This window comes from Schistocerca gregaria, chromosome 5, assembly GCF_023897955.1.
Source record: "Schistocerca gregaria isolate iqSchGreg1 chromosome 5, iqSchGreg1.2, whole genome shotgun sequence".
NCBI classification, from domain to species: domain Eukaryota; kingdom Metazoa; phylum Arthropoda; class Insecta; order Orthoptera; family Acrididae; genus Schistocerca; species Schistocerca gregaria.
The window spans coordinates 165,357,865-165,372,851 of NC_064924.1; the positions used below are offsets into that span (position 1 = coordinate 165,357,865).

Here is a 14,987-nt window from a genome sequence, read left to right on the forward strand (position 1 = left end):
AGTTGGTGAGAAGAAATACCTGCTCAAATGAATCATCAACCAAGGTTGGTGTAGTTAGATTACTGTATGCTCTGTGAAGACAACATACAAGTTGTTAATTCAACTGAATTTCCATAAGCTGAATGGTAGAAATGTGGTGAAACAGTTCTTACCCGAAATACAAGAATAGGCAGTGCACAAGTCCAACAAACACATAGAGCTACAACAGTCAATAGCATGGAGATCTAAATTACATTTGACAGGCGACACATCACCCCTTGAACAAGCCTGTAGTCAATGGGCATGTGGTTTTATAGCTTATTTGGGTTGGGGCATGGGTGAAATGGTATACCAAAACTGACAGATTTCTCATGCATGTTTGACAAGACTAGACATGTTCTATGTCAGCGTCTGTGCCAGCCACTCCTCCACTGTTGGCAACCTCCAGTGTGCCTCATTTAGCTTGATGATGTGAGGCTGAAGCATACTCACAACTCAGCACTTAATTGGGTACCATGATCCTCCTCCTCTCTGACCATCAGTATGGAGCTCTCCACAAACTGAGCTGGTTTGATAAGTGATTTGAATGAGAACTGACTTCTCCTTTGTTTTGAAAATTGGTTATTTGATATATGAAAGCAACATTTCTCATTTAAACATTGATATGTTTTCAAAAAGCCATTTATTACACAGTTTTACAAATATAACAAATTACATAGTTCCTCATTATTTTCATTAATATTCTACATTTATTTGTTAACAAATTCTCTACAATAATGTCTGTGAACAATACACATACAAAATGAAAGACAAAAAATCAGGATACACATGACGTGGGTCCTACTCTGATAATGACAGTTCACAAAATGTACACACACACACAACATAAGGAACATTTAACAATATTTATGAATTTTGTTTCTTTTTTCAATTGATACAGTAATGACAAACTTGGCTCAACATAACCAATAAAAATGTGTGAGAACATATGAACTGCAATCCTTTAGATTTAATGCCTACAGGGGATATAACAACTATGTTTAAGCATACAAAATATAGAGAGTAACTGATACCGCAATTTCATCACAGTAACAACGCCATACACTGTTCTAGTATTCTACAGCATATCATGTTGTATGCACTTAAATGTGTATAATATACACAACAGAAATGTGTAAGTAAGTAGGAGATGCACCAGTGAATGAAAATATTACTCACAACCGCACAATGTGGAAAGAATGTAACTGTCAAGCTAGGAAGAAAACATGCAATAAATAATTCCTACTTGTCAGCAAAGAACTACAAACAAAAATTCTGAGCATTGTTCTGAACACACAGAAGATTGTTGGTAAACTTGTTATGAATACCTTCGACTTGTTTTGTTGAGAATCCAATACTTACACAGTAATACTTATATGCTTTTGATGTCGACTTATGATTGTTAGTACTTTCATAGTTTGATAAAATGATAATTTTCTCTGATGACAAATGACTCAACTGCAGGTAGCACCAACTTCATTGACATGTTCTGTAAGAAATTACTTAAAATGGAACTGCTACTAAAGTATTCATTTAAAAACCGCAAATATTTGTAGTATTTTTGAAAATGGCATTTTTTCCCATTAAAAGTTTATGCAGGGTAAGCAAAATAACAGTAGTGCAAGAGAATTTGAATAAACGCAGTTGTGAATAGAGGTTTGGAAATGAGCACTACCCCAGAATCTCAATGACAGCCTGCCACTGAAGAAGAAATAAATGAAATAGGACTGACAGACACAAGGAGACAAAAGGAAATATACATAAATACTTTTTTGAAACAAATGTTTACATTTAAGTCACCATCACTTACATAGCCATAAATATTGATTTCTGTTGTTTTCTATTGCTTCCCTTCTTCCTGATAATGGAAACTTTTACAAATTTCAACAGCTTGGGATTCCATTCTGTTTCAAATTTTCTGATTTTTTACAAGATTTTGTGAATGCCAAACCCTGCTCAAGTTCTTTCTAGTTTAGTAACTAATGTCTGGGTGCTACGTGTTGGTGTCAACTGATGTTAAACCAACAAATCTTGCAGATGATGGGCACAAGTGGCCCTGCACACTTTCAGTGCCACAAAATGGATGAAGACATTAATTTTATAGGCTGTTAGCTGCATTCTTCTCAATATACCAAAGGATACTTGTGAACTGAACTTATTGTCACTAATAATCATGCCCCAAAGTGAGGTACAACAAATATTGTCAAAGATGTAAGTTGCACATGGTAGGAGAGTACCTTAAGCTACAAAAAATCCTCAAATCAGTCATTTTCTAATGCAAGATGCTCTAAGGAATCCCGACACCTACCTAGCATAGAAACAGAAGAAATTATCAGCACAATTGTAATAACATGTAAATAAAGCAGAGCAAAAAGTACATATGACAACAGCAAATTACAACATATGTTCGTTGCTGGAAAGCAGAGGTCCATTGAAAAGTGCAGCTAATTAAAAAAAATGAAGAAAAAGGATGAAGATGGAGTTTTGCAAATGTCAGAAGAAAGAGTATGCTAATTTTTAGGCATATTCTTCCAACAGAAGCATTTGAAAAAGTACATAAATGAAATTCATAATGCACAAAAGCAGGTGTAAGGGTTCCCAGTTGCACCACAGTAACTATTTTAATCACGCATGAGTAGGCAAAGAAAAAGTCTTCAGTATCAGAACTGCCACACACAGTTAATCATGTATTCAAAATTCATTTACGGATGAAAGACAAAACTTATTTTTAATGTAGATTAAACTAAACACCCATTTATAATCCCTGTTGAAGAAAAAAATTCTGATGAGAGACTGAATATTTTTTTCTGTTTGCTACTGTGAAGGGTACTTTAAAACAACTTCATCGTCACATGGAGACTATTTTGTCCCAGGTCATTCTGTCAGACAGGTTTTGCAAACAGATGTGTATAGCATGAACACTTATGAAAGAATAGTCAAATTTATCATAAAGATGAAGGCACAAAATAAAAAGGTGGTGTTTTTACATACTGCTACATTATTTCACCACTACTTTATAAACATTAGTGGATTATTGCCTACATATTAGTAAAAAAATATCATCTTTGATGCCACTCAGACCTGAAAGTCCTTTGCAGGATTTACACATTGCTAAGACGGTCATTGAGCGTCTTAGGTGCATAAGGGTTGCAGAGAATAAAAGAATTGGAAAATTCTGCTGGACAAAGAATTACCTTTCTTCTATTGAACAATCGACAACTGTATACCTGAGTCATATTAAAGAACAAGTATTGATATTCATTTTGGGGATGATCTCTCCATGCATAAAGTATAGAGGCAGGAATATAAAAAATGACTCACATATATATGAAGATTAAATATAAAGATATTCTAAGACAACCTACCAGCAAGCACTTGCCACTGAAATGAATAAACCAGATCTCTTACACATATTTCAAGATACACAATGGTTACCGGAAAACAGCAGTGGAAATTTCCTAAAATGTGCCCAACGAGAAAATATTTAATCAACATTATTTTTGTTTCATTTCCACCCACCACTAAAAATTAATAACTTTGTACTTTATACATAGTTAAAAATATCCTTTTACTGCAAAGTAAAAGAATGAGAATGCAACTAACATATTGCAGCTTTCTTGTAATTTGGTAAAATCTAACTTCCTTGTACAGAACAACGAAGAGACTACACCAGAAAACAGTGAATACGACATAAGGTTCCACCTGTTGGTGTGACGTTGAGCCCATATTGACAGTATGCATCCTTTTGGATGGATTACAAGCATTATGGAAATCAGTTCATACTGAAATACACGTCACTGTGCAGGAAACACACATCAGTGTGCAGTCACTCTATGACTTTTATGGAACCTTTGAAAGTAATATAAAAAACTGGACAGACTATTTAAGGATGGAAATACAGAAACTGAATACATGCCCTGCACAGACTGTAAACATAAACTGTCATCATAGGCATGAACTTAAGAGTGGTTTAATCAACTGACAGGGACAGAAATACACTGACCAGAATGAAAATGCAGCATATAATAAATTATGTGTAATTATCCATTTAGTCAAAGTATAGCACTTTATCCTATATTTTAAGTGGAAGTATGTTACTGGTGCAGTATTGGTACTGCTTTGTGAGCAAACAACGAAGGCTAGATTGTTCATTGCTCTAGTCTTCATTGTGTTTTTTCTTTTTTTTTTTTTTTTTCAGCACAACCTGAAAAACACATTAATGGATGTGAGGCAATAGTGTTTTCCTGCTCTTGTAGCCCTTATTGTTGTCCCTTGTATTATTCCAATTTCAAACACAAATGTTTGTGGGATCTTCCTGTGATTATTGTAATCGGATTCTTGGAGTAAACATGCCGTTAAACCCTGAAGATGCAGCAAAAGCTTTTGCTTCGGTGGAAGGTGGTCATAGGATACATTATGTAGCAGAAATGCTGAGAACTACACCTTCCATGATTTCTAGAACTGAGAGATGATACAGGCCCAAAACTGCAGGCTATGCAAGGAAACCAAGATTAGGCCCAAGGAGACCAACATTGCAAGAGTTGGTCACTTCTTCCAACTTCAAGTTCTCCTCCATCATCACACCACCACCATTGAATCACAAAATCAAATTACACTACATTCAAGGAGGTCAGTGTTAGTAACAGACTACCCTAAGAAGACAGGAAGAAGTCAATTTTCAATCCAGGAGATGGGCTGCAGGCCCAAAACTTACTCGAGACCATCACACAGCTAGACTACATTTCATAAGGGAATATCGTGGGTGAAGAATACAATGATGGAAGCAAATGTTGTATGCTGGTGAGTCACAATTTGGCCTGCAATCACCTGATGGTAGAGAGAGGATGTAGGGAAAGCCCATCAAAAGGCATTCCCCTTGCATATCTACATCCAGGAAGCCTGTTCAGAGTGGTTCTCTGATGATGTGGGCAGCAATCAGTAGATTGCAAGAATAGATTTAGTCTTAATGGAACACTGGAGCCTTACAGAATATCGACATTTGGAGGAAATCCTACTGGGGAGTGTTGCGCCTTTCAGCCTATTTACTGGTGATGGTTTTACACTAGTGCATGACAAAGTGTGTCCACATTGCGAGAACTGAGCAAGAGTTACTGGATCAAGCAGAGATTCATGCTATGGCTTGGCCTGCCCGTAGCTCTGTTTTGAATCATACTGAGCACTTATGGAGCCAGCCCACACCATTCAGAGCCCCTATAGGATCTGCAGGAGGCCCTCCTGAAAGAATGGGAGATGATCCCTGAGAAGTACATTGCAGCGTTAAACAGGAGCATGCCTGAAAGATTGGGTGATGCGATTACTGCCAGAGCGCTAATACACACTTTTGAAGATGTGAAGAGAGTTATCTGAAGGGACGCTCAGAAAAGCAAAATAAGGGTGCATTAAAAAATCCCCCAAGCTGTGACTATGCCATGTGTCCGCAACATCCTTTCTTCCAGCAGTGCTAGTTCTGCAAAGTTCGCAGGAGAGCTTCTCTGAAGTTTAGAAGGTAGGGGACGAGGTACTGGCAGAAGGAAAGCTGTGAGAATGGAGTGTGAGTCATGCATGCATAGCTCAGACAGTAGAGCACTTTCCCACGAAAGACAGAGGTCCTGAGTTCGAGCCTCGGTCTGGCAGACAGTTTTAATCTGCCTGGAAGTTTCACATCAGCACATACTCTGCTCAAGTTTCACATCAGCACATACTCTGCTCATTCAAGGGTGCATTAACTTCATTAGCTGTCTCAAAATTCACTTAAAACTGTGAATCCATTCATGTTACTTCTGAACCTCTTGCTTAACTTGTTTATTTATTTATTTTCATTGTTAAGGACCTGGACAGGAGCATAAAACTTTGTTTTACCATTAAATATTAGATCAGTGTTATAAATGTGACTGTAAATTGAAATAAAACATGTAAAATAATTTTTTGTAAGAAATTGAAGTGTTGTGTTTTCATGCCAGTCAGTGTATTTCTGCAGTGAACTCCATAACCCAACAATTAATGAAGAATGAAGAATGAAATTATTCTGTAACATGTTGAAATTATCCCAAAATTCAACAGAGCGCAAATTAATTACATATCTTTACACACAGAAAATCCTTGTTTATCCTGCCTGAAGTCCAGCTCTGCAACCTTCCAATAATGACTTGCTTGGATTTTTCAAGGATCAAATGTGATAGCAGTAACAATCACAAAGCAGAGCTTGAAGTTTGTCAGACTCGCTTTGTGGATTCTACACACTTTATAAGAGAAGGTATAAAACTTCAGAACATTATAGCAATGACATCAAACCCAATGGAAATGTTATCAAATACTAACAAGGATATGCACTTCAGTGTTTTTTAAGTTTTTAATTCTCTGGTTTTCCGTTCTTTATTTAGGGCCAGAGGGGAGATATATTACTGAAAATGTCTTTTGATTTTTTTAGATAGTGGTACCACACATTTATTATCACTTTTAATTTACCAAATTTTTGGATGAATTCAGAGAGAACAGATCATATTTTAGTTTTGTCTTAATAAATACTCAAGAAGTTGTGCCATTTTAAATAGGTGTGTGGGGCTGGAGAAAGAGAGGGCGGAGACATTGAGAGTGAATGGCATATGATGAACACGTCTATATTTTAAAATAAAACCTGTAATACTGATTCCACAGTGTTTCTACGTTTTACTCTGCCATTTTTTGTAGATAAATGCTTTCATAATACTGATATGTAAATGCTTACAGATGACATTGCTCTGGACACAATGTCATCTTTTTCAATAAAATGACAGCCTTTCTACTTAAACATGTACAAAAATATGTGAAACAAAAAAGTTTCAATTTTTAGATTCTGTAAGACCAGATAAAATACATACAACAAAAACTACAACAAATTGAAACTAAAGCCATTTAAACCAATCAGAGAATGTGTTTCACACATTTGGCAAGACAAAAATTAACATGAGCATTTATCAGTTTTATGAGCATTATGTGAATGATGTAAAATTCAGTTACGACTGTTCTAGAACACAGTGTCAAACAACTCTTATTGTAATGTTCATGCTTGTCACAATTCACTGAAGTGCAGACTGAACAATGTATTACACAGTTTTTGCTACACAAAAGAAAACAAAATTAACTGATATAAATAGAACTATCTTTCAGTCTCTAATCTTGCATGCTTACTATTACAAAGGTTACAAGTCTGCTTAGTGAACAATAGCAATGATATTTTACACAGAATGCTACTAGAGATCTAATTTTCTGGCACTGATTGAGTAAAAACGTGCACATCACCCAACAACTCAACAGAGAAATCATTTTTTGAACTACCATCCGCAAGTAATACCTGTCTAAAACTTCCATTCAAACACATTTCCAACATTTTATTTCACACTGTGATACTTTCAAAGAAATAAATCAAACAATATTCAACAGTATAATAATAATTTCAGGTACACACACTATATTACAAACACAAGTTTCACTAACCATTCCGCTATATAAAGGAAATTTACAAATGAAGAAGCATTCTAATATCTGCTTACAATTTTAAATAATTACAAGCAATATATATACACATAAATATCTATTTCTTATTGACCTTTGAACTGACATAATATACTTCAGAAACAAATGGATGTTCTTGCAGATGTATGAGGCGAGAGAAATGAGGAAAGAGAAGCAAAATTAAGGACAAACAAGTCTACATGGAAACTTAGACACAAGGTATCAAAATGTTAACAAAGATGAAAGAAGGGCATAACATGTGTTATGTTTTCAAGTTCGACAAAGAGTATTTTTATTCAAATACATCTTCTATACACCATGAGCTGCACTAGAAATGTTTTATTTGCCAAAACTGGATCTGGATACAGAAGAACAAACAATTCTATGTGCATAGATTTCTACAAAACAATAACTGTACATATTTAGCAGTAATATAAGTATATTTACATTATGCACTTCTATAGCGATGACATGCTTGGATCTGAAATACGCCCTATAACACAGTACACAGTTCCACTGTATCAAATGCCACTGAATATGGATTAGGAACCCAAAAAGCAGTTTGGGTAAACATAAATATCTAGTGCAGCTCATTATATATACAAAATGTCTTTTAAAAAATATCTGGAAGCTGCTGAGCACCAAGTATTCAAGATTTTTAAAGATTATTTTGGAATTCATCACAGGTATTACTGTAAACCCATCACTAAAATTAATACATAACTCACAATTGCACTTACAATCAATGCATTGCATGAAATGTTCCTCACTGCTACAACTGGAAGCAATCCAGACTTGAGAATGAACGAAACTAGTCTCATATGCTTCCTTGATCACGAAACCCTTATGTCAACAGGTTATGGTGACAGAATCATGACCTAATAATTTTCCACTTGTCAAATTTACCACAGAAGTAGCACAAAAACATTATTCTGGATACTGCTAAGTATCAACAAAATATTAAAAAACTAAAAACCTGCCTCGATTGCGAAAAATCACCTCGTGTTAAGTGTTAACCCAGGTTTCAGAGTAGATAACTACACCTTCTTCAGAACACCACCACCCACAAGTGCCTAAGAACAAATCTCCTGAGAGAGGTGTAGTTATCTACGCCAAAACCTGAGTTACCGCTCAACACTAGGTGCTTTTATCGCAATCGAGGCAGGTTTTTACTTTTTTAATATATTAACCAAAGATTGCTGACACGCTGCGATGTTAAAGGTTATCAACAAAATACCCAAGTTATCACAATTACAATGCAATTCATGCTCTCCTTATTTGAAATAGTGTGGGCCTATAAACAGAAAATGCATCAAAGCCATTGAAAAACTGTATTATGCACATGCACGCATGTGCGGGTGCACGCCTGTGTGCACGCGAGACAACACACACACACACACACACACACACACACACACACACACACACACACACACACACACGAGAGAGAGAGAGAGAGAGAGAGAGAGAGAGAGAGAGAGAGAGAGAGAGAGTGTTTTTCAGAATTTTATGAAGACACAAAGTGGAATGCTCAGAAAGAAATGAAGATCATAGGAGACTCGAAAGGAAACAGCACATCCTTTCTTCTTCTTCTTCTTCTTCTTCTTCTTCTTCTTCTTCAGCACAGAAGTGTCCCTATATCATTCTCATTTTTAGGGAAAAACTCTTAGTACTGCTGACAGACATATAAAAGTAGAAGAAACTAACTAGTGCTGAAAGCTGGGGGACTTTCTTGTACTTTTATCCATCTGTCTATAGTGCTATGAAATTTGCCTCCTCGTTGTAAATACTGCCCAACAATTCTGTCTCTTATCCAAGTGAATTTACCTAAGAGAAACAATTATAAACACACAAAAAAAAATTCAGGCATGTCTCAGAAAGTATGATGAAACAATCATAATTCATAAAATACATAAATGAATAAATAATACAGCTAGACCTCAGAGAATGTTTGTACAAATTGATCCTTTTTCCAAATGAGTAGCTATCAATACATTTACACAAAGAGGACTATAAAAAAATCAGTACTTACTGCTGGCAGCTAAAGAAAGAAAGTAAATGCAATACAGAGCACACAGGCAAGGAAAATTTAGATACTATGTAACAATACCAGAGAAGGCAAGTTGCTACTCACCATATAGCGAGGATGCTGAGTCGCAATATGCACAACAAAAAGATTCACACAATTGTCTATCTGAATCTAACTGTGTTAATCTTTTTCATGTGCCTATCATGACTCAGCACCTCTGCTATATGGTTAGTAGCAACTTTGCTTCTGTGTCATTGTTACATTCCATCCTGGATTTTCCAAAGTTTAGATACTGTTGCATGCCACTAGTAATTAGAGTAGTCACGAATAACATGCAACATAAAGATACAGGTAGAAATCAGAGGTTACAGAGAATTGTTTTCCCTACATACTTTGTCTATGGAATGGACAGAGAACCAAATGAGACTAGTATCCCATTCCATTCACCTCAGTACCGCTCTCAGATAGATAATTTACTTGTCAAACGTGATGAAGATAATGGAAATGCATAGAATTAAAAGGGTATAGATACATTAAAAAGTGAAGACTGAATTACTGAATAAACATTCAGTTGCAACCAACTGGTATCACATTTACGAAACTGCTGAAATCAGTATTAGATGTCTAACTTACATACAAAAAGCACTGGAAACACTGAACACAGAAGACTTGAGTGTTCAACTTTATGTTGTACAGTAAAATGCAAATAAGAAGTTCTATTAAGAAAAGTAATAAGAATTAAAGTTTATGCACAAATTATGGAAAACTAAAAATTTCAATAAATGTAAATATTCATAAGCCAAAGGTACTTCACTCTTTCCTGGTTCACACAAAACTCCCCCCCCCCCCCCCCCCTCTTTCTGTTCACATTATTGTAAAGAAAATAATATTTATCTTCTGTTACAGACTACATAATGGAATATGTGATACCAATAATAGTATAACTTACACAGTACTGTTCACCAAAGTCCAGACAAAACTCATGAACTATGTCAACTGTCAAGAAGAGGGGCACATGCAAGTAAATTAAATTGAATTGGTTATGTAAAGTTAAATGGAACTGGATCTTAAATACAAATCACACTACTGTTTATATTACATGAAGTGATGGCAGTGCATCCTGAATTGTAGTGCCTTATAATACACACTTAATTCTGACATTAATTTATATTGTTACAATAATACATATACAATACCTGTAGCAGATATACTATATAGCAGATATACTATACATAAAATTTGAATTTTGGCAACAAAACTGGTCAATACATTTATATATAATCGCAAATACATTATTTACAAATTACAAATATTTTTCAAACACTCAAATCTTCTACATGAATATGCTAAAACCACGTAAGCAGACAATTTTATCAAGCACTTCACAACACAAAAAACTTTTCTGTATAGTGTAAGATTTGTAGGAAGGGAAACAGAAAGAGTTAAAATACACTTAAATTACATTTTATTCAATACTTATTTCCCTTAAATACGAAAACATTCAATTTTGTAGCATTTAATTACTTAATTCTGTAGCATTTAATTTTATCATAATCATTACAGATCATATTTAAGTAGTTAAGGGCATATGTAAGCAGACTATCAGCTTTATGTTGTATGTTGATTGAAATGAATATCTGCCAATAGACTGAATCTAGTCAGTTAGTATTTACTTCCTAATAAAATTAATGCAAAGCTACAGTGAAAAAAGAATAATGACACCCTCTTTCTGAGAATGAGATGAGTGAGACTATAAAAATCAGATCTCATTAATTCTTCATACTGACAGGGGCCATAAGCTACGTGGTCACTGAATGGGTTGCACAAATGATATGTGGAAGGCAACAGTATGCATGTATGCTTATAATGCTCTTTTAAAGCCATGAAACAAATATTGTGACAAACTAATTATGAAAATTACACAATTTAGTGAAATGTGAGTTTATGGGAGACAGGAGACATGTAATAAAGATAATAAACACTTAAATAATGGCAATGTAATCACTGCAGTTAAATGTGTTTAAAAATTCAGAGAAGGAAAAGTCTACTGTTGACAAATGAAGTATGGGGGGAGCAGTCAGTAGCCAACTGCAAGATAGATTCAACAAATGGCTGTCAACTAACTGGTATATATGAGTTCTTAATCTCTACCTATAATGCTGCTATGCCAATGTTCTTATTAATCTTCAGTTTGAACTAGTATAAGGCAGAGACTGCCTTCTTTTAGATAAAGTTCAACTCTCCCATAAGATGATGTACACAAGCTGACACTGACTCAAGAGTTGAGCGTAACTTAAATCGTAAGGAAGTGTCACATGCGAAACAAAACTGATTATCAGCAACTCTCTCCACAATCCTCCTCCTCACATAATGAAAAAGGAAAAAATGGAAAGAGGGAGCGGGGACTAAAGTAAACAATGGGAAGAACTTTCTAAATAATGGACTTTAAAATTAAGCCCTCATCTATACACAGTATTAATATAAATTGGCACACAACAATTAATCTATTAGGTGCTGCAAAAATTATAGTTTTCATTCACTCACACTATCTCTTATTAAAATATTTTTATTTTCATTAGGCTTATGCACTGCTTGAACATTCGATTACTTTTGGAAACAGCTGTTACCCAGACAGTAATTATAGTGAAATATTTTCAATACACAAAGAAATCCTTCTAGATGACAGTCTTATAAATGGGATTATCTACTGTCAATAGTTCCCATGGACAATGTGCTACATATTGGTCCACTGTTCAGTGGTGAAAAACTTCATAACATTACACATTAATCATTGATGAAAGGCAGCAAATCGTTATAAAACAATCATGAAACTGAGATTCTCATTATGAGTGATGTAGCAGAAGTAAAAATATATACATATAATTAACATAGTTATTCAACCACCATCATGAATAATGAGTTCAGTTCCTGATGTCTTGCTTCTTGTTACTTAAATTAATAGCAAAACATCTACTAATTTATGTTATTCATGATATCATCAGAATGCTACATTAAAATAAATTGTAAATAAATTATGTGATTGCACTTGAACTGTAAAATACAATATATGTATCTTTTACCACAATCTTCCAAGAATAAAATCAGTTTCCAGAGCATCTTTCAGAAACTCATATGATTCACAGCACAATTTAGATAAGTAGATTACATTAACAGAGGTATACCACAGATTTGCCACAGACATACAAAGAGATTCATTATTGCACACAACACTTTTCTTACACGCACACAGCAGATAAAAGTTACATATTTACATCTGCAAGGAAACACTCTTTAACAATATTGGTCCTACAAATGGCTATGTGATTGAGAACACTTAAGTAGAGAGTCAGTGCACCTGAGATACAAGATCAACAAAAAAATTTGCATTGTTTTACCACATGACATTACCAGCTTTCACCTTTTTATATTTGTGTGATAAAATTTATACCTCCATACAAAAACTTCTACAATTTGTGCTCCTCTCAACAGTAACACTAACATTAACTCTTCATTAATTCACAAAGTACAAAGCAGAAAATAATGTATTCAGTCTTTGTAACATCATTAACTCCTACATCTGTAACCCAGTGTGACTGACCTACAATTTTTAATTTACTTCAGGACCAACGTTTTAAAAATGTGTTTCATTCAACAGATACAAAATGAAATAGAAATTCAAGTATCATTTCATTTTCATTGACCCTTAAAAAAATCTTATTTGCAAGAATGAATGAGATTTTGTAACCCTGAATGCCCTATTGATACAGTATAGGGCACAAATACCAAAATAACAATCCATCTTAAACATTCACACAATAAGTACACAGTAGAAACTTACAATGTGGATATACAATATCCAAGAAAATATAATCAGTGCTGCAACACATCAAGTCATTTTCCTTTACCAGCAAGGACAATTAACCTTATCCAGCAGTGACCTCAAGACAAACAATCCACGGCTTTGTGTTGGCCACACTGAAAGAAATAACAAAAGTACTACTGAAGTCTTGGTACCAGTGAGCAAGAATATAAAAACGGACAGTCATGTGACAATGATGATCACTAGTAAATCCCATTATTAAGCAGTACTTGAGGCACTTGATGATCCACTTATTACACCAAACAACACATGACTGTTTCTTTTGAAAACTCCCATTTCTTCATCAGGCCACAGTGACTCACCCAACAAAGTTGACAAATTATGACAGAGCTTCTGGTAATTCTGCTGAAGCACTTCTTGATATTGCAGCTGGTCCTGGGTAATTAATTTGCTGTTTATTTGGAGAGCTGTATAACATATTTTTACAAAATCCCTGGAACCAAAGAGGCTTAATCAGAAATGTTTACAAGAAATGGTACAGTCAAGCAGTAGCAAATAAGAGAATGATGACTACAAGCTAATACCAATGTGTTTCAACATGCAAAAACATATCTTTACTTTAAGAGTGTAAAAAATGAAATCTGTAAGGTACAATGCACAGCTGAAGTTTTCTTGTTTTGTTCTCCTCCATAAATCCTGGATAAGAACAGCACTTATGACACCTGTGCCTTCCAGTCTTCCACTTACCTAACCGCTCGGCCACAGCAGCCAGCTCCTATTTTAGAAGAAGGTCTTTGCCTGAAAGCTTAGTATTTTAGCAATCTTTTTCATTGTGCCTATCTGCAACTCAAAGCTTCCTCTATGTTGTGGGTAGCAATCTATACTCATCATATTGTTGTTATTCCATCCAGGACTTTTCATTGCTTGACACTGAAGAATTTGTTTCACAATGCATGCGTTGATTAACTGGTGCTCTTGTCTCTACACATTTATCGTAACTTCTCTTCCTCCATATTCACTTTCTCCTTGTGTAACATTCCATATAAACTATGTGATCAAAAGTATCCGGACACCTTGCTGAAAATGGCTTAGAAGTTTGTGGCGCCCTCCATCGGTAATGCTGGAATTCAGTAAGGTGTTGGTCCATCCTTAGCCTTGATGACAACTTCCACTCTCAGGCATATCGCCCATTTACGATCAGGCAGATTTTTTGCCACTTTTGAGTTGCTAGTACCAAAAGGCACACAAAATCAAAGCTACATTATGATCAAACAAGCGTAACTCCATCTTATGTGGTTTCCATTTTAGTTGTCAACGTATCTACATTTTACGAAAAATAGTAAGAATCAGACAGACGGAAGAGCTGACCTGTTTTTAGACGACTGGACACAGCTTTAATTTGTGAAATGGAACAGCTCTTACATTTCTCTGATTCTAACAGAACTGTTAGAAGTAGCTTTTCCCGCTACTTCTCTTTAGAAGCATTGTCGCCATCGCTGTGTGTCAACAATGAAATGCTACTTCCTGGCAAGGAAGATAAATATTGTTTCAGTTGTGAATGGGCCTACAAGCAAGTAGGAGTGCTATGGAGTCCAGAGGAAGGAGGATGGTTCAAATGTGCAGGAGAAG

General features: G+C 35.2%; 1 protein-coding gene across 2 annotated transcripts in view; it reads right to left on the reverse strand.

Annotated features, from left to right (window-relative positions):
* Positions 1-705: 705 nt before the first annotated feature.
* Positions 706-14,987, reverse strand: part of LOC126273114 (dedicator of cytokinesis protein 9) — a 319,479-nt gene continuing 305,197 nt past the window's right edge. For both annotated transcript variants that reach the window (XM_049976565.1, XM_049976564.1), the window contains one exon: positions 706-13,851. In XM_049976565.1, the coding sequence (XP_049832522.1) occupies positions 13,617-13,851 (235 nt within the window). In that variant the 3' untranslated portion in view covers positions 706-13,616. The remainder of the gene's footprint in view (positions 13,852-14,987) is intronic.